Source organism: Chelonoidis abingdonii, chromosome 17 (assembly GCF_003597395.2).
Source record: "Chelonoidis abingdonii isolate Lonesome George chromosome 17, CheloAbing_2.0, whole genome shotgun sequence".
Taxonomy (NCBI): Eukaryota; Metazoa; Chordata; order Testudines; family Testudinidae; genus Chelonoidis; species Chelonoidis abingdonii.
The window spans coordinates 14037869-14064532 of record NC_133785.1 but is presented as its reverse complement, the minus strand read 5'-3'; the positions used below and the strand labels follow the sequence as shown (position 1 = coordinate 14064532).

The 26664-nt window shown below is 42.2% G+C and overlaps 1 protein-coding gene across 4 annotated transcripts in view; it reads right to left on the bottom strand.

The window, feature by feature from the left end:
• CACNA2D3 (calcium voltage-gated channel auxiliary subunit alpha2delta 3) overlaps positions 1 to 26664 on the bottom strand; it is a 733714-nt gene that overhangs the window by 23251 nt on the left and 683799 nt on the right. For 2 of the 4 annotated variants that reach the window (XM_032794295.1, XM_075073101.1), the window contains exons 32-35: positions 11829 to 11904; positions 7378 to 7430; positions 5676 to 5731; positions 411 to 522 (exon numbers count right to left, since the gene is read on the bottom strand). In XM_032794295.1, coding sequence (XP_032650186.1) covers positions 411 to 522; positions 5676 to 5731; positions 7378 to 7430; positions 11829 to 11904 — 297 coding nt within the window. Of the gene's footprint in view, positions 1 to 410; positions 523 to 5675; positions 5732 to 7377; positions 7431 to 11828; positions 11905 to 13420; positions 13467 to 26664 lie in introns of those variants that run through there. The other 2 variants (XR_004375600.1, XM_032794301.1) reach the window with 2 other exon arrangements.

Below are 26664 nucleotides of genomic sequence, written 5' to 3'. Positions count from 1 at the left end.
AACCAAAAGCCAGTGGAATTCCTAAGTTGTTATTTTGCTTATAGGACAACTAACTGCCTTGACCTTTCATTTGTATATAAATCAGTAAATAATTCTCCCCTTTTTAGGATATTGCACAAGTCTGGTCTCCAGTCATTGACCTAAAACTTACACCATTGCAAAGAACTTCTTCAGTCACTAGAAGCCTGGACCTACCCAGCATTTTCTAGTGCAGTATAATATCCCTTGCTTTAATTTCAGAACATTAAGCCATTATATGACTCCTACACTACCAAGAGAAATGGTTTCCAGTCATTGATGGACAAGACATAATGTAAAAGCTAGAACTGCATATCCTTCAACATAAACTTAAACATCTCAGTTTATCTGGTTTGTCACAAACCGTTGTATAAAAAATTGAAAGGGCTTACTTGAAACAGTCATCACAAGCAATGTTTCCCGTGGTCTCCTTTATAGTGCGTTCAGAAACAAAAGCAGGATATTCAGTATCACAAGGCTCTAGGGTTTGTTTCAATCTCTGTGCTATAGGCATATAAAAATATCTTAATGTTACTCGGGAAGAACAAGCACACAAAAACGCTCAACAATGTGAGCTACTGTACCAAACAGCTTACAGTGAATGAAAATGATACTCAGCTTCTGCCACCCTGTGATATTTCCTAGGCAGTGCAAAATGCTTTCTTTTTAATTAACAAAACCCTTTTAGCTGGGGGATGTAATTTTGTAAGACATAAACTGTATCATAGTTATTTGTGATTTACTCTTAAGTAAGCTAGTTTGCATTTATGGACAAGATTTTGTTTTCACACTATGGATAGACTCAAGTGAAAATAGCTGCTGCTTTTCAAGTGTACACATCTACTTTCTAATTCTCCTTGATAATTGTATTTAAATGTATTTGCTGGCATACCCCTAATTAAGGCACTGTACATTCAGTTGACATCAACATATCATTTCTGTGGCAGGCAACCCTGGAGATTTTGCATTCTCTCAGAACTCACAAAGAAAGGACATAGGGGCCGAACAAAAAACAAAACAAAATAAAAAAATCTCATCAAGAAGTGATGCTCAGTTTTTGAGTGTCTTCTGTCTCTGGCTTTTTCTTTCAATAGCATAATAATACTTAACTTTCCATAGCAATTTTCATCCATAGGTCCCTCAAAGTGCTTTACAAGAGAGGGCAAGTATCACTATTCCCATTTTACTGGTGGGGAAACTGAGGCACACGGCAGTGATGTGATTTGCACATAGTCAAACCACAGGACAGTGACAGAGCTGAGAATGGAATGCAGGTCTCCTTATCCACCACTCTAGTGACTTATTCACTGGATCTTATTTTACTCCTTATATGTGCAAACACAACCTCTAGAGAGATCTTCAACTAATTGCTATGTGGGAAAACTGGCTATCAATTATGCAAAGATAGATTACACTGAACAGGCTCATGGACTCCAGAGTTTCTCCACTCAAGATTGTTTTAGAGCCAATGGTAAGCCTACTGTAGATCAGTCAGGGAATTATTGTAAAGTTGGGTTTGTAAGTCAAAGAGAGACAGTAGAATATCTCTCTCTCTGAACTATATTATTTTTTACATGCTAAACAAAAACAAATTTTCTCATGTGCATTAAACTTAGGCAGGGTATTGTTGGAGGGAGATGAGAAGACAGAGAAAGGGGAGATTCATATGATATGTCTCATCCTTTTTTACACAGGCACTTTTGAAAATGGTACTTAGGCTCCTAAGTTATGCTGGTACTTTTGAAAACTTGACCTCTGGCCTGGTCTACACTACAGAGTTAGGTTGATTGTAAGGCAGTTTATGCAGGGGTGCTGGAAGAATTTTTATAGTGGGGGTGGAGAGAGCTATTAAATCAAACTGTAAACCTTGTGTACAATGGAAACAACTTCAAGCCTGGGCGTGTACCCCCCTCTCCCCAGTTCCAGCACCTATGAGCTTACGTCGACCTAACTATGTAAGAATCTACACTACAGTGGTGCTCCCACCCATGTAAGTTGCCCAGTACATCAACCTAATAACCTCACCTCCAGGAGAGGCGTAGCACTTAAGTGGGTGTAGCTCAAGCGATGAAGTGTTTGTGTTACATCACCTGTTGATGAGGGATCTTTTTGGGGGGGAGGGGAAGAGAGCCCAAGGCTGGTTGACTCCTGGCAAGGCATTAAGTTGGGGGGGAAGAGGAAATCCCTCAGGCTCTCCTCCCCAAATCCAATACCTTACCGGGAGGTGGCCACAGTCTGGGCTGCCAACCCTGGCACTGGGAATCCCAGCACTAGGGCGGAGGTGAGGGGGTCTCCAGCTGTCAACTCTGGGATGGGGAGTCTCTGGCTGTCAGTGCCCCACTTCAGTTGGTGGAAGCGCTCCAAGTGAGGACACGTTCTGCTGACAGAAGGAGCTAATGTGGACATGAGAAACTGCAATAATGATTGCAGGGCTGTACGTCAGCCTAACTCATGTCAACTTAATTTTGGAATGTAGACCAGGCCTCTGTGTCTTGCACCTGGGGAACTAATCTGACACTGTTCTACAGAGTGGGAAATAGCTGATCCATAGAAATCTGTGCATCACGCTTCATGAATAAGATTTACATTTAAATAATTAAGTAGATTTGAAAATTAAATTCAGTTTACACCTGTCAGGAATTTATGATGGAAAAAATCTTTATAATCAAAGGCGTGAAAACTAGAGTGAGGGAATCACCTGACGTTATAGGGTCCTGCCTCTGTCAGGGACCACTTTATTGGGTCTGGCCACCTAGATGAGGTTAACTGGCAAGGATCTGGACCATCCCCCCTTTCTCTCCTGTTCTCTCCATTTGGGCTGGTGAACATCTGCTGCTCGAGAGTGGTTGGTGTGATCCCCACCTATGATTCTGGATCCCTATTTCCTCATGTATAGGTTACGACCTAGGTTACGAAGCTGCCAGGGATTGGAAAGTTTCAGATTTCTCTGGTTCCTTGATTGAGGGGCCCAAGGTTTAGGAAGCCCTCTCCCGTCTCTAATTCACAAGTGTCAGAGAGGTTATGGGGCTCCATGCTGCAGGTAAAAATATTTTTCCTACTATGAAGTTGATGAGCTGGCAGGTGATTGGAGCAGATCTGGTGTCAATAATAATGCACACAATATATTTGTCATATTTTGGGCAGCAAGCAATTTTACCCTCAGATCTATGAGGCATTGTTAAGAAAGGCAAAGGAATTTGTTGCTACTGCGTGAGTTCTTTGGTTTGAATGTAGAGAGGTATATTCATGATCACTGTAACTCTCAATAGTACTAATGCTGTGGCATCTGTAAGAACATACCTCAACATTTGCTTTTCAGAATACTTTTTCTTTCATTTATCTTGGGTAATGCAAGCCAATTTCCAAATGACTGCCAGATCACCAAATTCTAATTAGGTAAACTAGTTAGATAAAAATGATAGCTTTTCAGTGAGCAGGATGAGTGGGTATTTTCTATACTCCTATTTATGAAGGAAATGGAGCAGGTGAAGTGTATAATTACACGCAACATTTTTAGCTAAAACATGAATGGATGTCCCTCATTCACACTGTATTTATTCACTAAAGTAATGGTAAATTTTTGGTTTTAGGGGAAAAAAGAAAATTGCAAGTTAGTATTATTAGTGGTGTTTGGTAGCTAGAACATACCTACAAACCAAAGCAGGCATTTACTTACACAGACACTTAAAGAGAGGTACTAATTATAAAGTCATCTCTTCAAATGTGATGCCTGCACCATTTGGATGGGCTGCATCAGGACTAGCGATGGGCAAATAATTGATCTTTTGGTTTGCTGGAAGTTCCAGAAAAATGGGGAAAAAATCAGTTCAACCTGAACCAAAAATGAAAATTCAGACTTTTTGGAAAATCAAGAAAAAAAACAGACGCACATTTTGTTTTGAGACAAAAGAAACATTTGGTTTCTGAGCATTTTAAGCCTTTTTTAAAATAAAAGCAAAGAGCTAGATTCACAAAACCAGAGCAGGGGACAGTGGTCCCCTTAACACCAATGGTTAGGGCACTCACTTGGGATGTTTGAGAGCCAGGTTTGAATTCCTGCTCCAGAGCTAGTACTTGAACTCTTCCCCCCTTCCAGGATCACACCCTTACCACCAAGCTTTAGGGTATTCTGGGTCTCCAGTGTCACATGCTGAAGCTGTTCAATTTCTTATAAAATACATGGTTAGTCATTGGGCCAGAGAGAACAAAGCTCTACAGTCTGGTAATTAGGCCACCAGCTAGGATGATGGAGATCCAAGATCAAGTTCCTGTGCTAATGACCATTTAATTATTTATACAAAGTAGAACAGCTTCAATAGGTGAGATTGAGAGAGATCCACCATAGAAAATACTATAGTCTGGTGGTTAGTGCATTCACCTGGGATGTGGGAGACGCAGGTCTCAATCCCTGCTCCAGAGAAGGGAACTGAGCCCATGTCTTCCCCCGTCCTAGGAGAGTGCCTGAACTAATAGGTTCCTGGGTATGTGAAGGAGGAGGCAACAGAATCCATCCAGGATCAAAGATGAATGAAAGGTTACGTGTGCATCCCTTGCTCCTAATCTGTGCTATCAGTAACTCAGGATCTGGGCCTTGAAATAGAGAATTTTTAATTGTTATAGTGGCAAACGACAATTTTTTAAGCTATCTACTGTAATAAACAGTTTAATAACACTATTCTTTCTAATTGTCATATAGCAATTCCAAAGTATCAAAAAGGATTTTTATATATATACACATACACACACACACACGCACACGAGCTGATCAAAACTTGGAATTTTCATTCTGCAGGAAATTCTGACATTCTGAAATTTGTTTCATTCAAAATCAGAACAAACGAAATGGCAAGTTTCCATGAAACAAAAATGTTGACTTTAAAAAAAACAAACAGATTCCACAAAATCTAAACATTTCCAGTTTTAACTTTGTTATAAATTATAGTAGATTATAAAAGTGTTGTTAGACTATAAAATAAAACAAATTTTAAACTAAAGTCATTTTGAAACAACAAAAAATCAAAGCGCTCTGTTCTGACAAGGTCAACATGGAATATTTAGACCATATAAAAACATTTTTTCACGTTTTTTTCCTAAATGAAATTGTTAAATTGACATATTCTCACAGCATGTTTTGATTTTGATGAAACAGCATTTTCCAATAGAAAATAAATTCCATCAGAATTTTTTTGACCAGTTCTATACAATACGTGCTATAAACAGAATGAGACTAATGTTGATGCTTTAAGCAGGAAGGTTTTTTTTGTTTTTAATTTAGAAAAGAAAAAATATTGGAACAGAAAAAAATTCATCTTCTTTTATTGTATTCTGTTTTTTGTTAAAAAACACCTTCACAAAATCATCCTTAATATTATTTATATGTCAGATGCATTTTAGGTTCTGCTTTTATGTTAATACATTGTAATTTCACTGCAGTATTAAAAATACACACAAGCACACACACACAGGTATATGTAAAATAACTGAGTCCTAAACTATCAGAATAAAAGCTGAAATAGAATATAATATTGATGACAGACAAAAATTTACCATTAACAATATTAATACAGTAAATAAAACACAATGTATATTTTAATATTAAAAGTGCCACTAAATCTAGAATGTTTTTCGTTAGGAGCATAAGCACAATTTACACTTACCTTTTGGTGTTAAATCTGAGTGCCACCAACTGCACAAATTAAATTCCACCAAGAACCTAAAGAAATGATCAAAATGTCTCATATTACATAGAACATTTCCAAAATATTAGCTCTGTGTTCTATCTTTAAACTGTCAGTACGGTGATACCATTCACCCCATTTCAAATAAAAGCAAACAAGAAACTGATGTTCAAGCTGCTGGCATAACTCCTGAGTTATCTTTTGCTATTGTTATATTTTCACTAGGCTTTATCTTGCCAGTGAAAAGTTATTCTGAAATTAACACTATCAAGATATTGTAACTACATCATTTTATAATCAAGAGCTTTTACATGAGAAAGCTCATTAAAATTCCCAGTGCATGGCAGCCCACAGCAATTTTACAGTTGACCATTATTTATAGTTACTCTTCATCATACAGAATATTTTGATTCTCTAGTAAAAAGCCATATGGTTAGAACTTTCCTGGCCATGATACAGAAATACAAATAAAATACTTTCTTATGCTTATTCCAGGATCTTAAATAATAAAGTATTATTTTACTTCTAGTCGGAGAATGGACTTCATTAACCAGTGGCTAACAGTTTTGTTTTGTTTTTTGGTCTATCTATCTCTCGAGACAATACATTAGTCCATGAAAATATACTGTAGGTTTACTATTAAAAAAGTCAACTGAAATGTATCAAGCTTTTATTATAAATCTAATTAATGTGAAACCAACATGCAAAGTTAACCTTAATGACAAGAGACTACAAATTTTCAAATTCAGAATAGGAGAAGTGGGTTTCTTGAAATTTTTGATGTTGTTACAACCAGCAACAAAATCTCACTTGCAATATGATTTTTTTCTGATATTTACTTTAAGAGACGTATTTCAATTCTGCAGACTGTTAACAGACAATTAATTACAGTTTCCAAGGTCATACTTCAAACTATCTTTTCAAAAGCTCATGATACTTTTCAATTAAAACAAAATAGTTATGAGAAAAGATTGCTTCCTATTTATGGAGAGATTACATTTAAGCCTGCAATTGAGCTGTCTGAAAAGTACAATAATAAAACACACATCTTAGAATATTCTAAGTGATTTGTTTCCATAATAACACAAAATAGATTTTATTTAAAGCTCTCCTTCCTTTTGTGTGATTCTTCCATGTGCTTTTTTAGGCAATAGGTCCAATTTCTTTCAAAAGTCCATGCCCACTAATGCATCATCTATGTTCATTTAAAACAATGTTGGGATTAGTTAAAGTTAACAATTAAATAACATGTGACAAGCACACCTTGATCTGGCATAAGTTTTAAAGGGTCCAACCTATAGAATACTTTATGAAATCACAAAATAACACAATGAATCACTAAGACAGTTTGTTCTATTGACTAAAGCCCACCCAAGCAGCACTAAAAACAGCCAGACATTCATGTTAAATTTAACAGTAACCACAATAATAAATTTGGTTTGCGTATTGCAAGCTGCTAGACTGCTAAGCAAAGACATAAGGATATAAGTGACAACCATGAACAACTTATTAAAAGTTGCAATTATACATTCCTATAGTATATATTTTCTAAGACTTTTACACCAGAGATTTAATAATAAAGAAAAATGTTAGTGAATTAATAACACTTTTTTAAAAATAATTCAGTATGTAGGACAAAAAAGTATAAATATTCTTTAAATTCTTGACAAAATTTACTTACACGACAAGTTCAGTCATTATCCATTTTACTGCAGCAAAGAAGGCATTATAAGGCTGAAGAGAAGCAACTCATTTAATAAAAAGGTAAAACATACAGTATTTGTACCTTAACTGAAGGCTTTATATAAAGACAATAGTATTTGAAACATATGGGTATCATGTCAAAAAGTAGCAGAGCTTTAACTAGGAGCTTAAAAAGTAAGATACTGTATCTCAATGGCAACATTTTAAAACATTCAAACTACACAGTCATGAAATGTGCTTTACAAGTAAAACAAACGTGATCCAATGTAGGAGTTATCATTGAGAAACAAGGAAGTTCTGCAAATGATACTTAAATATTTTACCTCTAGGGGCTACTATTTCCTAGGCTAATGTGGAGGGAGTAGTACGGCTAGATCACTCAAGCGTTTTCAAATTGTAATTCACAGAGTTGCCTCTCTGCAATGTAAATCTCTATTCCTCACCTCGCTGCCCTTCATTGTAATTGGGATAGGAAAACTGACACAGCTTGAATTTACTTTTTCTGCATGAAGTCATCTGTGCCTTTCTGAAAGCCCAGCATCAGGGAATACTCAGAGTGTTAAAATATTTATTAATGTTTCCTGTGTTTTGTGGGGAATTAATTGAACTCATAATTAAATTACTTTAAATTGAAGTAAAATGATCACTTTGATTTTTATCATGTTTTATACATTTTAAATATTTTACATAAACTATCAATAGGAATATTCATTTTGGGTAACTCATGCAGAATAGTTAGTTTCCTGAAATCTGAAATCCTGAAGTCCATCCTCTCACATATTTGTGCATAGATCTTTCAGCTCTGTAAGCTGTTTTGAGTTCTTCTTTTAGATGACAAAGCATCAAGGCATAACTTTAAGCATATGCATAGTCCCACTGACTATAATGGAACTACTCAGATGCTTGAAGTCATGCATATGCTTAAGAACCTTGCTGAATCAGCACTTTACTAAGGCCCCTATTGCAGTAACATCTGGAATACCTAGGCGCAATGGAAAAGGAATGGAATGTCAGCTTAAACTGTTTTATTTCTGATTTCTGGCAGGTGAAGAGGATATTTAACTAAACAATGCCATTTTTTAAGAGCTCAGGGTCATGTTCTCCCCTAGGTATATGCTGTGCAGAGAGAAACAGAACAACCCTCATTACCCAGAGGATGCTATATACAGCATTTCCTCTCTTAGGGAAGGGGAATTCAAGATACAATTTACATGAGTTATTGCAACTTTGAGCAGCAGTAACTTCCCAGCTGAAGCTTTCAGAGACCACAGAGCGGGTTTTGGCACATGGCTGGTCAACCCACAGCCAACTGCAGTATAGTGTATGTGACATCACTGCTAGAATGGGATGCTGAAGTGGTGCAGAACTAGCAAGGACTTTAAATATAACCTGAGATCAACATAATCTTGACCTATGAAGGACTTATTTATAGGAAAAAATAAATGAACTGAAGAGCTAAGTGATGACCAAAGAGGAGATGGTCAGAAAATGAAATTTCCACTCAGTGGGAAATTCAGACAGTTCAAAAATTGTTTTAATGCAAAATTGGAAAATTCCATAGTTTCACACACACAAAAAAATCTGAAAATCCTTTATTCTGAAATTTTTTTCCATAATGTTGAATCACTTCACGTTGATAATGTAAAAACAATATAAAATAAATGCAATATTTTAACCTAATATAAAAAAATAATTAAAATGTTCCAAAATTATCAATACAATGTTGCAAAAGTTCTGAATTGAAATATTTTGATGCTATTGAAATTTTGCCATATTATCAAAATGAAACAAGAATGGCAAAGTTATTCATTTAGATGTTTTTCTGGTGAAAATGTCATGGCAATTGACACTTTCCCATGAAATGTTTAATTTTGACTAAACTGCATTTTCTGATGGAAAACTTGTTCTGACACTTTTTAAAATCAGTTGTACTGACTGGTACATATATATTTGAAATGTCCTAACACCAAAGAGGGAGAGGAATCATTTAATGTCATGATCTCGCGAAGGGATCCACCTGGGTGGCCCTTATCCTTGCACAGGTCCCTTGTTAACACTGGTTTATTAGTTTGGCTCACGGAGGTATAATTTGTAGTGAGTGAAATTAAGATAAGGAAAACTCAGGCTAAATATCTTTATTATGAGACCTATTTGGCTGTGGAATAGTCTGATAAGGGAAGGGCCAAAAATCCCATCACCTGGGACTTTTAAAACTAACTGTACTGTACAGAACAATCCTACACTGACAAAGAGATGGACTGGATGATCTATAGGTCTCTTGTCCATTTCTAATCTCTATTATTTTAATCCCATGGTCTACAGGCGTATTCTACAAATCCTGACTGTGCCCCATCTCCAGCTTTGCACAGTCACTCGTCCTGAGCAGATGATATGGTGGAACACTGTCTCTTTAAGACCTGTGGATACTGTGATGGCTGTGTTCCACTTCTGCGCTATTTAAAATATGAAAAGGCGTACACAGTCCTAAACTTTCAACAGGGCCTTAAGACCAGTCTTACTTGTGCCTGTAATTGTACACATGTACACATGAGGTGGGAATATATCACATATGTGAACATGAACAGTATCTGTACGTGCAAATTGTACTGTAAGGTGCCTAACAGGCGATTTGCCTGTGCAAAGCTATGGGCTAAGACACAAAGGAGCTGCTTTTTAAAATCTGGCCCTAACTTCTCAGCCTACATTTTCTTTATACTTTCATTACAATCATGATAATTAGAGATGGGTGAACCAGCAGAGATAAAATAAACTCTGAGTGAAGCTTTGCCCATCCTTCAGAGTGAAATAGATGTAAACCTCTTTTGAGAGTCCAAAAAAAAAAATGGTTATCTTTGATAGAAAATGTTCACCACATGTCTCAGCATATGCCACAATTTTCCAAGAAAGGTTTTTCTTCCAGTATTCCCAGTGTGACCAGAAATAGGGAGTAATGACTATCTCTTGCAAAAATGCCTGCTTTTGAGATATAATTTTTGCATACCAAAGAGGTTACGATAGTACAGCTCCCCATTCTGGGATGCTGATCCAGACTGAACTGACCCTCTGCCTCCCCCCAGAAAAACTTTTTCATCTTTTCCCATTGCTGTTACTTTACAGACATTTTATATCTCTCATGCAAATCTGATTCAGAACATTCCATATCATTTAGCTGACAACTTACAATTTGATCCTGAAAACACTTACTGCTTTGCATAGTGCTATATAGTCCCAATATGACAGTAAGTGTCTCTAAGGTCACACCTTTGCTTGGAAATGTTGTAGGCTGATGTGTACAGCAATTCCATATTTTCAGGTATTTAAAAATATGTGGGCTCATGCAAATAGATAAATGAAAATGCGGTAAAATGCATATGATTATTCAACAGAGCATAAAAGTTATACACAGATATTTGGACATCACCCTAATATTTAAACATTTACCTAGCTGTTTAAGTAATTATGCTGACAGAACTATTAGGTTTAGCTTGCATATCTGTACTCAGGCACATTCAAAAAAAATCTGTGTAATAACTTTTTCTAGAGTCTATGGTATCAGTGAATAGGGCCCTTCAGTTTTGGAATTATTTTGTGGCAGCCTTTATATATGCAATTTTCATGCTAAATACTAACAAATTTGGTTAAAAACAATTCATTTTGTAATACTAATGAGATAATTCAACTATATACATCCAATCTAATGGTCCATTCTGGCTTTTAAAAAAAACTGAATATTTTCTATTATAGAACACCCTACGATTCTTAACTGCAGCTCTGATCCTTTAATGACCAGGGGTCTGCTCAGGTGGAATACATTTGACTTCACCCAGGTTCTCAGAAGGCACAGGAGTCTGTATGCAGAGCTAGTTACAGGAACAAGGACGAAGTGGTCAGTGAAATTCCACTTTAGAAAAATCTGTTGTTCAGTGTACTGCAGAAGTGCAAAACAAGGTGCAGAAAACATTAACTTGAAGGCTTTAACAAAACCAACCACCCTATAATTAAAACCTCCCAAAGCTTTTTTTTAACAAATTATATATTTAAAAATTCCAGATCTTTGCCTAACGCAAATGTTTATTGTTAATTTAGGAAGTTATGAGAGTAGGTGTTCATAATGGGACAAATAACATGCTGACAGACTCTTAGCATTAGTAGTGCTAGTGGAAAAAGCTACCGTACAAGAGTTTGGACCCATAAATCCTTCACACAGTGGATTTATTGATATAGAACCATAGTGCGTATGGGATGGGATGGTACAATAAATGTAAGAGCTTTAATAGTTCCAAATAGCAATAACAGGCTTGCAATAACTACAATCAAAATATTACATCATATGTGTGTGTGTATATATATATATATATATATATATATATTTGCAACAATTTTCTGATGATTTTATGGAAGGGTGCTCATAATGTTAACTATACTTACGTCCAGTAAGCTATGGGCACTGTCGCTACTCTCTTTGTTTGTTCTACACATGGCCTGGTAGTCATAAAGTGTAATTCTAAGAGAAGAACAGAAAACTGCTTGACTAGAAGAAGAAAACACGCCAGAATAAAATGGTGAAATACAACAGGGTCTGCCCACAAAGTAGGCAGCAAAATAAAATTTAAAAGAGGGAAAGGGGAGGAAGGGGATGGGGGGAGTCATTAAAATACATTCCAGACAAAGGAGCATAAAGGCAAAAAACACTGTAAAACTTTGTAAGGATTTTATCAGGCTGTGGGACAAAACGACGGCATAGTTGGGAGAAGAGAAAATAGGGACGGGTACACATACAGTATAACAGATGGTGGGATAAACAACGCAAGGAAAAGGAGACCACACATTCAACAGGATGCTTAAACAATTAGATTTTGATTCTAGACTGAAATCTGCACATTTTGCCCCAGAAGGTGAAACAACCTATGCATTTGAGGGGCTACTTGTGCCACAGCACTCTCTGTACCCTCAAAAGTGAAGTAAGACATCTCCACCCATCCAGAGACCCCCCATCTACCAATTATCTCCTCCAAAGGTTGTGGCTTCCCAAGAAGTTGGAGGTTGAAGTTCAGTGTATTTGATAGTCCAACCAGCGTGAGTGTAACGGTGCTACTTTTTATGAGTACAAAATATTCAATATGCATAGTGCTTGCTGTAATAAACAACTTATAGGAACCTCCTCAGATGCATAGTAAATAGGGAGCTCCCTGCCTGCTTGTGATTTTACCCATCTTTGACATAACTAAGAGATCTTGTGTAAAATCCAGCACTTAAGAAACACATGGAATTGTGACAATTTCTGTAAGAATGTGTCCATAGAACAATGAATCAATTGCACCCATCCACATTGTTGTTAACATCTGTGACAGATGAAATATTGATTTTAATCTTCATTTAATAAGTCATTACAAGTATGAATTAACAGAAGTTACTAATGTAAATTAAACATTCATTTAATGGTTTCACCATCAGAAGTATGAGAGAACACAAGTGGATGTGAATGGCTTATAAAAGCATGAAAGGGGACTGCAGTGTTCTGTAACATTTGGCATGCCTCTAAGTGAAATGAAAAGCACATCACACTCTAGGGGTAGGCCATGGAAAGGATGCCACAGTGGCATGTCAAAGCCAAAGAGCCAGCTAATGACACACTTTTAACGTCACTCAGAGGCATTCTATACCATATACATGAAAGACTGGCAATCCAAAGTGCAAAATGGTATAGTCCATATTGTTAGGTAACTATATATAGTTTTGCTAATCTAAATTTGTGACTGGAACTGTCACTAAAAGGTTCTGAGAAATCATTCAAATATTATACATTGGTTAATCTGAGTTTCTGGCTCAGATAAATTTTGACTAAGTGGTTTGGATCCTGCAGTTTCAGCTAAACATTTGGTATGTGTCACTTACTATATCTTATGTCCAGTAAAAAAATGGTGAGGAAGCCAGAGCTGTATTGGCCTGGCAGAAAGGGGCAAATGGTAGACAAAACGCATAACTAGAGATCTATACATGGGTGTAGGTTAAACACTGACCATATTTGGCAGAATCACGCCCACAGCCAGATCCGCGCACACAGATCTGCCAAGACAAACAGAGCAGTACATGGTGTAAGTTGTGCTGCCCTTATGGCATGCAGAAATACACCACTTCTTCTAGCTTTCCCCCTCCTCCCTGCTAACCATGGTTACACTTTCCAAGCCTCTCCATCTCCAGTCTTGGCTCCTGTGTTTCACTCCTCTGTATCTAAGAACCATGCACTGCTCTTATCCATGCATGGAACCACTGTTGTCAACATGTGTTAAGCACACAAAGAAGAGCAGTTTCCAGGCTTTAATTGTTCTATGCAGAATTGCCAAAGAGGTCTACTTCTCTGAAATGCCCCCACTCTCCCATGCCCCATTGTCTGTTCTTAGAGTAAAGTAGATTTCAGTTTTCACTCCTTTCATGGTCTGTTTAATATAATCAATAAGAGTACTGCAAAAGTTGGTATTTGAAAATTGCAATCAAATAATCTAATGTCACCTTCATCTACTATAAGAGGTTTGTTAATCTGCAGATTGCTTTATCCTGCATAGAAGTTTTAATGAAATTATATTACTATGTACCACTTAGAACATCTGTTATAATTATCATTTAGACTCCAGTGTTAAATTTTGGAAAATGTCTTTGAATTTTCTTTTTTTACAATATTAACTCTTGTAAATACTATGATTGTATAAGTGAAATTTTGTGTGTAATTTCTTTACTAAACATACAATGATAAAGGTTAATAAAATATTGCAATATGAATTCAAACAAGTAATTTTAAATACAAAATTTAACTGAATAAACCTGGTTATATAGGCTGATTCTTGAGGATTGTATTGTTTTGGAAAAATCTAAGATTGCTCTTATTGTTTATAACACCTATGTTAAAACGTGTCATTAAATAGAATTTTACTTTGCAAAAGGCAAGAAGAAAGCCTTAGCTTTAAGGCACACAGAGAGAGTTATAACAGAGAGCCTTAAAATCAAGGTGAACATATAGCATAATTGCTATTGCTGGGCTGGAGCAACACAAACCCATGTGTGTATGATATTGCAATGTGTTTATAGTCTTTTCTAAATATATTAAAGTGTTTCCAGAGAGAAGATTCCGGTTACAGGTGGAAAGTATAGGAAAGTCGTTTTCAGAACAGAGACAATGTAGCCAAGTGGAAAAAAACCTGAATCTTAAGGAAAGCTGCATTACAGACACAGTTTTCCCAATAAAGGCCTGGAATAAATCCTACTTTTGTGAAGGAAGTACTGATGTTGTTACAACATGTGCTATTTAACAATGGCTATTAAATCCTACTATACTGAGTAAAATAAGTGTTATGCTGCTTTTCAAAGGGTCAGCTTCAATGCTACTGAAAACCTGCATCTTTCCAAAGACAATTCAAACAACATCAACAACAAAGGATACGCAGATCACATTAGAAAAAGTTGACTGTCGACATCCTCCTAAGGTCTAATTCTTCACCAATGGAAGCCAATGGGAAGACTGCAGTAACCATGAATGGCCACAGGATGATGCCCATAATTAGGCTGAAATTTGAACACTACAACATGTTGAAACAATTCAGGACTTTCATTCAATGTCACTATTAACAGATATTAAAGTTCAAACAAATGGGTTCTACAGCATTCACAAATTCTAATGCCAGCTTTCAGTTATTCTTGAAAATGTGTTATAGCTCTAAGATTTTCTGTACATCAAAATGGTAAAAGATGTCTAGTGCTATTACTTGCAAACACTACTGTAGTATGTATCAGAGGGGTAGCCATGTTAGTCTGGATCTGTAAAAGCAGCAAAGAATTCTGTGGCGCCTTTTAGACTAACAGACGTTTTGGAGCATGAGCTTTCGTGGGTGAATACCCACTTCGTCAGATGCATTCACCCACGAAAGCTCATGCTCCAAAACATCTGTTAGTCTATAAGGTGCCACAGGATTCTTTGCTGCTTTTACTGTAGTATGAATAGCCAAAATAGTGATCCTAGATTCTGTAGTGCTTCTGTGTAAAGAGTTCATTTCTACAGTATTATTTTAATGCTAATGTCATTCTAAGATGTTATAAAATATTTTTTCCTCAATATTTAGACAGTTTTAACTAAATGTTGCAAAAAGAAAGACTTCTAGATTACTAGCCATTCTGAAGTGATTGTGTTGCTGTTTGAAAAGTTTGTGGCTACCTGTGTCATGTTCAGCTGCTTATAATTAAAGAACATGATAATTGCCAGCTTTCCCTCTGATCTAAATTTAAATCCATCTAGTTATGCCCAACCCAAGCCTGATGAATTCTTAGCATTAGTAGATTATTCTTGCCAGAGAGAACATGCCTGAGTCTTTATGACATCACTGTATTGTTAACTGCCCACATTTCCATACTTTATCATCACCATTGAAGTCCACAGAACAGTTGCTTTCAAAATCTGATATATGACAGATATGGACTATATATAAAACTTTAAGTAATGGAAAACAAATTTTCAACAGCTAACAGTGCACCTCTGTTTTAGATAAACTTGGGGGTCATATCCATTTTGGTGAAACTCTTTAGTCAGTTTCCTGATACAGTAAATTCAAGTGTTGCACTTTACAATGTACTGGCAGTTGAGTAAAAATCTGGTTCAAGAAAATTAAACATCTAACCTAAAATCACCAGAAAGGCCAGAGTGGGGACCATGATTGATGGTATTTTTCTCATGCAGCTTCCTACAGTGAGCTGTTCCTCCCTTGTGGGATATAGGCCTACTTGCTGCGCATGCACTAGAGGTAGAAGGTTTCTCCCAGGTTATCTCTGGGTCCTGCTAGTTGTCTTCAGATCAGTGTTTGGCTGCACCCCAACTCTATTAGGGCTGTCACCTCTACCCCGATGATCTACATGGAGACTAGATTCTTGGCCAGGCCGCTTTTCTAACCCAGGTGTCTGCCATCCATGCCTGCCCAGAGGAGCAATCCATGAAGGAGCAGTCACAGCAGAAATGACCTGTTGCTAGCACAAAAAAGTAAGTCTAAGTTGAGGGGCTTTTTTCCCACTCCTGACTGCACAGGGAAGGTGGGACTCTTGTGGCAGGTATTTCTTCGGGACCAGTCTCTCCTCTCACCCTTTCTTCCAGGGCTTTGTTGTAGCCATGGACTGGCTGGGAGTGCCAGACCTGGCATGCAGTTCCCCAATGAGCTGCCCCCTCAGCAGGCCGGAAGGTCAGCTGGGGTGAGCATCTTTGGTCTTGAGTGGCCCCACTGTCAGGCCTGCAGCTGCTAAGTAATTTTCTGCCAGCCTGATTGCCTCAGCCAATGTCTCAGGCCGATGTTGTAGCACCCACTCTCACCCCTGCAGTTGGGAGAACCTGCATAAATTGTTCCAGCACCACTTGTTTGGCCACATGTCCCCCTGTCTGTTTGTTGGGCTGCAGTCACTGCCAAGAGTGTTCCATAATGCTGGTCACTGCTCACGACTAGGTCCCCAAGGGACATCTTTCCCAACAGAAGCACTACTGGGGGGTTTTCTGCCATGATACAGAAGTGTCCAAGATGTCCACCTTGACCTTAGCATAGTCTTGGGCTTCTGTGGCATCAAAGTTCCAGTACACAGCTTGAGCAAGTCCAGTAAGATATGATGCCTGCAAAACAGCCCTGTATTCGGATAGCCATCAAGTTGCTGTGATGACTCTCTTGAAAGTGACTGAGAAAGCCTTGGAGTAATCTTCTGGCCCTGTTTTTGTGAGTCTTACAGGGACGTTTGTAATTGTGGTGGGGATCAAGGTACCGGCCACCATGTTTGCATTTGCCCCTGCGGGTTGTAAATTGGCTATCACATGTTGAAGCAGACTTTGTTGCTGTTCCTGCTGTTGTGTTGCCTGCTCCTGGATATGCTGTTATTGCTGTTGTTGGGCAGTCATACGTTGGAACACCTGGTTCTGCTGCTGTTGCTGCTGGCTGTCCACGAGCCACTTCAAAAATTTGTTGAAGTGCATTTTTCTTCTCTCTCTCTCTCCTCTCTTTTTCTTCCCTTCCAGTTCTTCTTCTCAAGGTCTTACAGCAGACCCAGGGTGAATGCTCACACTCTCCACCAAGTTGGGATGTTGCCACTTGATAGAAGCATCACCCAGTGGTTGGGGGGCAATTCCGCCTTAGTGTAAAGGGTGGTTGGTAGGGGAGCCCAGGCTCTACCCAGGTCCCTGGGCCAGACACCCAAGAATGCCTTACAATTACCCTATCTGGGCCACTTCCTACCCCCTATTCCATAATTCATGCTTTTCCATCTATAACAACAGGTGCTGAAGAAAAGGTATCAACGGCACCTTTAGTCTGTCTAGGGCTACCGGAATGGCTCCTCTTTTCCTAGAAGAGCCGCTGCAGAATCCCTTCTTAGGAGCTCCCAGGGCATATCTTTCTCCCTGCCTTGTCTGCCCCTTTCTGAGTTGTCTGGCTTCCTTTTAAGCTCCATCTGGAGCATGCTCTACAGTTGCGGCTGGGTGAGGTTGTCTGGGCCCAGATCTATCCTTTAACCCCTTGAGTCCTAGTGCAGGGTTTATACACCCCATCTCAACCAGCAGCACGGGTTATACTAACTTATGTATTACTCTCAACTAGATCTTCAGCATGTGTTTTACTTTCTACTTATCAATGTCAAACATAGGACAGTTACCTGTTCTGTAACTGGCGTTCTTCGAGATGTGTTGCTCATGTCTATTCCACAGTAGGTGTGCGTGCTCACCACGTGCACCGGTGCTGGAAGTTTTTCCCTTAGCAGTATCCGTGCTGGAGGGAGCACTACGGCGACCCCTGGAGTGGGACCTGTATATCATGCTATATGGAGAGCCATGGGCTCCCTCCACCCTCAATTCCTTCTTGCCAACTCCGACAGAGGGGAAGGCAGGTGGGGTGTGGAATAGACATGAGCAACACATCTCGAAGAATGCCAGTTACGGAATAGGTAACTGTACTTTCTTCTTCAAGTGACTGCTCTTGTGTATTCCACTGTAGGTGATTCCAAGCAATATCTGCTGGAGGTGGGTAGGAGTTCACGATAGTTCGGGATTAAATACCGCCCTGCCGAATCCGGCATCATCCTTAGAGTGGGAGACGATTGCATAATGCAAAGTATATGTGTGAATTCAGACCCAAGTGGCCGCCCTATAAATGTCTTGGATAGGGACATGGGCTACATGGGCTGCTGATGAAGCCTGAGCCCTCGTAGAGTACGCCCTAACGATCGGTGGTGGGGGCACCCCTGCCCGATCATAGCACGTGCGTATGCACAAAGTGATCCAGCAGGAAAGCTGCTGGGTGGAGATAGGTTGCCCCCTTGGCCGAGGCAATAAAGAGTTGTGAGGATTTCTGGAACTGTTTGTTCCGATCCAGATAAAAAGCCAGCACCCTACGCACATCGAGCGTGTGGAGGCAGTGTTCCTCGTTAGAGGGATGGGGCTTAGGACAGAGCACGGGAAGAAACATGCTCTGTTCCATAAGGAAGGCAGAGACCCTCTTTAGGAGGAACGTCGGGCGTGGGCGGAGCAGGACTTTATCCATGCGGAAGAAGGCATAGGGGGTTCCGAGGTTAAGGCCCTAAGCTCCGAGACATGCCTGGCTGACATGATCGCTACAAGGAAGGCCACCTTCCATGAGAGGTGAGACCAGGAATACATGGTCAGGGGTTCAAAAGGAGGTCCAGTGAGTCGGGATAAGACCAGGTTTAGGTCCCCTTGTGGCATGGGGGGGTCTAGCATATGGGAATGAACGGTCAAGGCCCTTCAGGAAATGGAAGGTCATCAAGTGGAAGAAGACCAAATGCCCTTGCACCGGCGGGTGGAAGGCCAATATGGCTGCCAGGTGCACCCTGACTCAGGCAGGTGCTAGTCCCTGGGCCCTAAATGATAAGAGGTAGTCTAGGATAAGGTGCAGAGGTGTGATTGAGGGGGAGACCCCCCACTCACTCGCTCACCTGGCGGACCTATACCACTTCACCAGGTACATCTGACGCATGGACGGCTTCCTCCTTTCCAGGAGGACTCGCCTTACCTGCTCCGAACACTTGCTCTCCTCCCCATTTAGCCACAGAGCAGCCATGCTGTCAAGTGGAGCATGGCCAGATTGGGATGGAGGAGGTGGCCCTCATCCTGGGAGTCGAGGTCCGGGTGGAGCGGCAGCGCCCTCAGGGGGGTCATCAAGAGGCGTAGGAGGGGCCTGTACCAGTGTTGATGGGCCCATGTTGGGGCTATGAGAATCACTCTCATGGTGTCACCTTCTGAAGGACAATGAGGGTGGCAATGAGGGTGGAAGGCATAGAGGAGCTGGCCTGACCACCGTAGGAGGAACACATCAGAGCAAAACTGGGGGGAATGCTAGAGCAGAACCAGGGGCAACGCTGGTTCTGGTGGGTTGCGAACAGGTCGATATGCGGTACTCTCCACTCTCAGAAGAGCCAGTGAGTGACCTCTGAGTGGAGTGACCACTCATACTGGGAGAAGAAGACCTGCTGAGGCGGTCAGCTTGCATATTGCAGATGCCCAGGAGGTGGGTCACCCTCAGGGAGATATCGTGGGCTATACAGAACTCCCATAGGTTCAGGGCTTCCTGGTAGAGGGCTAGGGAGTGCATCCCACCTTGCCAGTTGATGTAGTACATGGCGGCAGTGTTGTCTGTGAGGACTCTGACCACCCTGCCACAGAGGTGCATGTAGAAAGCCCCACACGCCAATTGCACTCCCCTGAGCTCTTTGACATTTATGTGAAGGGACAGGTCTGGGGTCTGCATGTTCCCTGTGTGGGCTCCCCAGCCGAGGTCCGAAGCATCGGACACCAGGTCTGTGGATGGGCTGGCATCCCGAACAGGAACTTCTTGCAGCATATTGCTCAGGCAAGACCACCATTGAAGGGAAGCTAGTATCAGGGAGGGAATCGTGAGCACCTTGTCTAGGCTGTCCTGAGCTTGAGAGAATTGGGACGCTAGCCAGATCTGGAGGGGTCTCATTCGGACCACGTATGTACATGCCGCCATGTGCCCCAGAATTCGAAGATACGCCCTCACCGTGGTTACTGAGAAAGCCGTGACTGAGGCGATAAGATCCCTTACGGTCTTGAACCTGTCCAAGGGAGAGAGGCTGTGGTCCTCGTGGAGTCCAGCAGGGCCCCAATGAACTCTATGCACTGAACGGGAACTAATGCTGATTTGGTCTCATTCGCCACTAGGTTGAGACCAGAGCATGTCGATAGGAGCAGCTCCACATGGGTCTATACCTCAGAGTGGGATTCCCTCTTGAGGAGCCAGTTGTTCACATAAAGAAAGATCTGTAAACCCTCCCACCTAAGATAGGCCGTTATCACAGCCATACATTTCGTAAAGACCCTGGGTGCCATGGATAGGCCAAACGGGGGGACTACAAACTGGTAGCAGAGGAAGTGCCTGTGCCCCTCTAATATATGGATGTGAAAATACATGTTCTGAAGGTCCAGGGCCACGTACCAGTCCCCGGGGGTCCAAGGAGGGGATAGTAGAGGCCAGGAATACCATGTGGAACTTGGAACGGACTAGAAACCGGTTTAGGTTCCGCAGGTCCAGGAGGGCCCTGAAGCCGCCTTTGGCCTTCGGGATCAAGAAGTACCGGGAACAGAACCTTTTGCCCTGGAATTCTACAGGTACTTTTCCACCCCCCCCAGGTGCAGTAGCCAGTCCACCTCCTGCCCCAGGAGGCGGACACGCTCTGGGTCCCCCATGGTCACTTTGGAGGGCAGGTGATTTGGTGGGGGCAAGGTGAACTGCAACATGTAGCCCTTGGAAACGGTACTGAGGACCCACTGATCCAATGTTATGCAGGACTACGCCCTGTGGAAGGCAGACAATCGGTGCAGAACACAAGCTTTATTAAATAGGGGGTCTCCCTAGCAACGGGCCCAGTGCCCCCCTGCAAATAATCAAAACTGCCTCTTTCCCTGCCTCTTGCCCTTGGAGGGCCCAGGCTGCGGGGCAGAGTGGGACTGCCACTGAGACTGGCGTTTCTGGTCTCTGGGCCTTTTATACGGGGGCTCGTATCTGCTCCTTGCAGGTTGAGCTGCTGGAATCGATTTAGCCTTGTCCGTAGCCAGAGGGACGTAGAGGCCCAAGGTCTGCAAGGTAGTGCGGGAATCTTTCATCTCATGCAATCTGAAGTCCATCTGGTCCGGAAAGAGCGCCTTCCCAACAACAGGAGCCATGATGCCCTGCACATGGAAATCGCAGAAGCCATCGAGTGGGCCGCACTATCAGCTGCATCCGACACCACTTGCAGGGCCACTTTAGCTGCCATTGCCCCCTCTTCCACCAGCGACTTGAAGTCCTTCCTATCCTGATTCGGGAGAGGGGCTTGAACTTAGGCAGAGACTCCCAAAGGTTAAATTTATACCTGCTCAGTAAGACCTGGTAGTTGGCTATCCTAAGTTGGAAACTCACAGAGGAACAAAGCTTTCTCTCAAAGGAGTCCAGCTGTCTGGCGTCCTTATTTTTGGATATGGGTGCAGGCTGGCCCTGTCGCTCCCTGTGGTTTACCAATTCCACCACGAGCAAGTTGGGTGCCAGGTGGGAATAGAGGTATTCATGGTCCTTGGTCAGCACAAGGTATTTCCTCTCCACCTTCTTGGAGATAGGGGCAAAGGAAGCAGGGGTTCGCCACAGGGTGTTGGAGATGTTGGCAATACCCTGGTGCGGGGGCAGAGCCACGCGGCCAAGGCCAAGGGAGACAGAACGTTGAAAAGGGAATCAGATGGACCCTCCATCTCCTCAGCCTGCAGCTGCACCCGCTTGAGCAGGTCTTGGTGTGCTTTGAAGTCCTCCTGTGGGACTGATGGTGGAGGCACCGACATGGTGTCATCCAGTGTCGGGGAGAGGACCTGCACGGAGCTAAGAGCTTCGGTCGGTGTCGGGGTGTTGAGCCCCAGATCAGAGTCCAGGCGCGGGTCTGCCGACTTGTCTCATAAGCAGCCAGACAAGGCTGATGAAGGCTAAGACACTCTGGCGACCGAACAAGCCCCTGTCCGGGCTGGCATCGGTGGCCACAGTGCCCAGTGGCACCACTGTCTCTGCCACAGGGCCCCTTGCCATTGACCCGGCTGAAAGCCCAGTGACACTATCTGTCCCAGCTGAACAGCATGAACCGAGGATCAATGGCCAGGTACCAAGGCCAAGGTCGCTGACGAATGCTCGGTGTCCCGGGAGCGGTAGGAACGGTGCCTGTGATGCCATCTCCCTCGGGACCTGGACCTCGATGTCGAGGAATAGTACTCGCCCGAAGAACTACTTCGGTACCCGTGATGGCGACACGAGGTCTGGTGCCCCACTGCTGAGGTACCCCAGGGGGAGTCTCAAGCACGATGTCTAGTTGATCGGTAGCTGGAATGGGAACAATGATGTCTATCCCGTCAAGAGTGGCTGCAGTACACACGCTGCGCAGGGGAGTGTTCTCGGAGCCTCTCTTGGTGCCTATGCTCACTGGCAGGAGGTGTCAGGGGTCCTTCTGACTCCCGTCCCAATGGCGACCCGGATGATCTGGCTGGCGTTGAGGGTGGGCGGGAACTGCAAGATGAGCGGCCACTGTGTGCTGAGCAGTGCGGGGAATGATCCTCAGAGTGGGAACTGTGGCTGGCAGGGGAGGTCTGGTGGGCACCCAATGAAGGCTTGCCATGAGACCTGGGGCCCATGTCCGTCTGTGTGCTCAGGACTGGAAGGTTCATAATGTCCTTCGCAGCCTGCTTTGCCTCTGGCATTGATGCCAGCCATACCGGTGGGGATGCATGGGCCGACAGTGCCAGGCTGCTCCACTCCACATAAGTTGGAGGTCTTGAGCCCAGGGGGGACCGAGGGCAACCCAACGCAGGACCAGCCTCCCCATTTTCCTTGTCACGGAGCCACTGTGAGGGAGGTCCCTTCTCTTGCTTTTTGGAGGGAGAGTGGTGCCGACTGGTCAAAGGGGCCTTGCTATGCACTGATGAGGCGGTGGCCGGCGCCGAGTCCAATTGGTGTGCTGGCGTTGGGGCCAGTGCTGACTCCATCAGGAGAGCTCCAAGTCTAATGTCTCTCTCCTTCTTAGTCCTTGGCTTGAACGACCTGCAGATCTTACAACCGTCGCTGATGTGAGTCTCACCCAGGCAGTGGAGACACTCAGCGTGCGGGTCACTCTTAGGCACAGAGCAGTGACAGGAGTCGTATGACTTGAATCCTGGACAACTGGAGAAACAATCCACGAACGGTACCACTAAGGTCGAGAAGAAAAGGCTGCAGCAGAGCTGGAGCACAAAGGTCCGACTACCTTCACTGGTGGCAAGAAGGAACTGAGGGTGGGTGGAGCCCATGGTTCCCCTTATAGTGGGATATACAGGCACCATTCCAGGGGTCACTGCAGTGCTCCTCCAGTACAGATACCGCTAAGGGAAAATGCTTCTGGCACCGGTGCACGTGGTGAGCATGCACACCTACTATGTAATACACATGAGCAATCACTTGAAGAAGAATCTTATTTACAAATATACTAGCAAAGATATGCAACTGAATAAAAGATACTAATTTTCTTACCAATTCAAGATATTATGGCATATATGTAATTTATATGAATAACAAGCTTAATATGGTTCTGTCTTGTAACTTATGCAAGCCCTGATTCTGTTAAGAAAGGAGAAAATGCACACAAAGGAAAGCAGGGAAATTGTCAATGAGAGTAGCCCTGTGCCAAAGTGAGTAATTAAACCAATCTTCTTCCAAAATTTAGCAAACTAAAAAATTCTGACCCTGAGTCACCTTAGCTTAATGGATGTGCCTGTGAGCAACTGTTAGATTCGCCTCTAACACTCCTTTTAATATCACCTAATCATGATCCCATAACAAATGCAGGTACTGCATACTCAGATTCCCAAGGGTCAGCGGACAACACTATGGTACTTTACAACGAGCTATTTTTCAGCTATGTGATGAAACATGCACAGTACATTGCAAATAAATGTTGTAAAATTATTACCATTAGGGGACTGGATGACACAGGTGACTGGTAGGGGACATGGAATTTAACCTCTAGGCTGAGAGTTGAAATCCCACCCAGGTAGACAGTGACTGAATACAGGGCCGCCCACAGGAGTCAGGAGGCCTGGGGTCTTGGGGCACTTTGGCGGTGGGTCCCAGAGCGAGTGAAGGACCCGCTGCTGAAGACCCAGAGCAGAAGGAGCCCTCGCCGCCGAATTGCCACCGAAGACCCAGAGCAGAAGCAGCTCCAGGCCTTTGGCAGTGGGTCCTTCATTTGCACTGAAGGACCTGCCGTCGAAGATGCGCTGAAAACTCTTTTTGTGGCCCCTGAAAACTCTTGTGGTGGCCTGCAGCAAATTGCCCCACTTGCCCCACCCCTGGGCAGCCCTGACTGAATAGCTATTATATGAAAGGTACTCAGTGGCCTGTGTGAAATGCATTAGTGGGTCTCAGTCCAGTTCCAATGGACAGATGTTCACCTTCTCAAACACAGTTGGCATCCTTGCTTGAATTCTCAGCAGAAGGGCAAGATTTAATGAGCATGGAGCGTGAACTAGCCTCTCAGGCCTAGAGGTGGCCCTGTAGGTCACTGGCTGAACAGTGTAAGGACAGACAAACAGATTATTATAGTCTCCAGGGCTGTCAGTCCAGCACCTTTCATCACTACTAAATTCAGTAAAAAATATAAAAATAAATTATGCCTTTGACAAAAATAACTTGTCAGCACGTCTTTGGCTGTACTTAGGAGAAGAGCTGAACTAGTTTTTAACTGCTTCCAATTGCCAAGATACTGCAAAGCATAAAATTTATAAAGGCTACAACTCGACGTTTAGTTTGAGTATGCAGAACAAGGACTCTTTTACACAGCACACATGTTTGGGGCCTTATAGTTGGGTAGAGATATTCCCATATATATTAATATACTATATGAAAGTGGTAGTAAAATTCACGCAGACCTAAAGTCTAAACCATGTCCAAACTCAGTGATAACCCGGTGAATCTTAGATATCAGATGGGCTGAGAGCATACCGCAGAGCCATGAAAAAGTGACAAGAGTACAGGTCAAGAAATACAGCTGGGCAATTCAAACAGTCAGAACAGGGCTCCTCTTTCTGGCAATGTCATTAGGTAAGATGTGGAGACCAAACTATCTTTAATGCCTACAGATTGTGCGCAGGTTAGGAATGAGGCCTATTGTGCAGGGCATTTTTGTTAACCAAAAAACCCCACCAAAAATAGCAACAACCCTCCTCTCCCACAACTGTGCACCTAACTGTATTAATTTTGTCATATTTTATAACATACTTTTGGGGTATATGTTGGGACTGATCCTGCTCAAAGTCAATGGGAGATTTTCATTGACTTCTTCAGCGTGAGCAGAAACAGGCCCTGGGGACTGCAGCAACTAAATACATCAAAAATAAGGACTATTTTCCTCTGGACCAGCAAAATAATGTTCACATTTTGTACAGGTGAAAACAGCTACATTAAGCCTCTTCTTGACTGCCCCTTCACTCCAAAGTGCACATTTATGTTCATAAAAAAAATTGCTGATAAAAAGTCACTGCATTTTTCAATGGTTTCGAATACCAACAAATAAATCAATCAGTCTATCCAGTAGGAAGCTAAGCACTAAATTATAGAAAACCAGACTTGCAAATATAACATTTATCTTTTAAAATATTCCCAGCGCATTTAATTAAAAGTCAATGTCACACTCAAGGAGCATACATGTTAAAATGCCCCATGGTGCACAGGTGAACATGCTTCTTTAGAAAGCTGTTATGTCTGAAAGGGAGTGGGGCAATCCACTACGTTAATCTTCTTCCAGTATTTGGATTCAAAAATGCTTTCCTGTTTTGCACGTAGCTTTTCAAAGCTTTCAGAATTTCACAGGATAGTTAGGATTATAACCAGGAAGCAAAACATTTCTAAGGTTTGGAGAACTTCCACTAAACTTAATTTATAAGCTAATCAAAAGATAGTGTGTGTGTGTGTGTGTGTGTGTGTGAGCGAAAGAGAGAGAAAGAAAAAACGGTAAGAGGTTTGGAATGTACCATACTTTAAGAGCACAGAAAGCATGCATTATTCACTAGGAAGCACATAAAGAAAGATAAATGAAAGAAGCAGGGGAAGGCGAGCAGCAAGAGGAGCCCTCAGAGCAACAAGAAATTGTTAGAGTGAGCCTTAGCATCTGGGAAAGCTGGAATCCAGGTGTCCACCAGTTTGGTTTATGTTCTGACAACATGATTAAATACCAAGGTAGA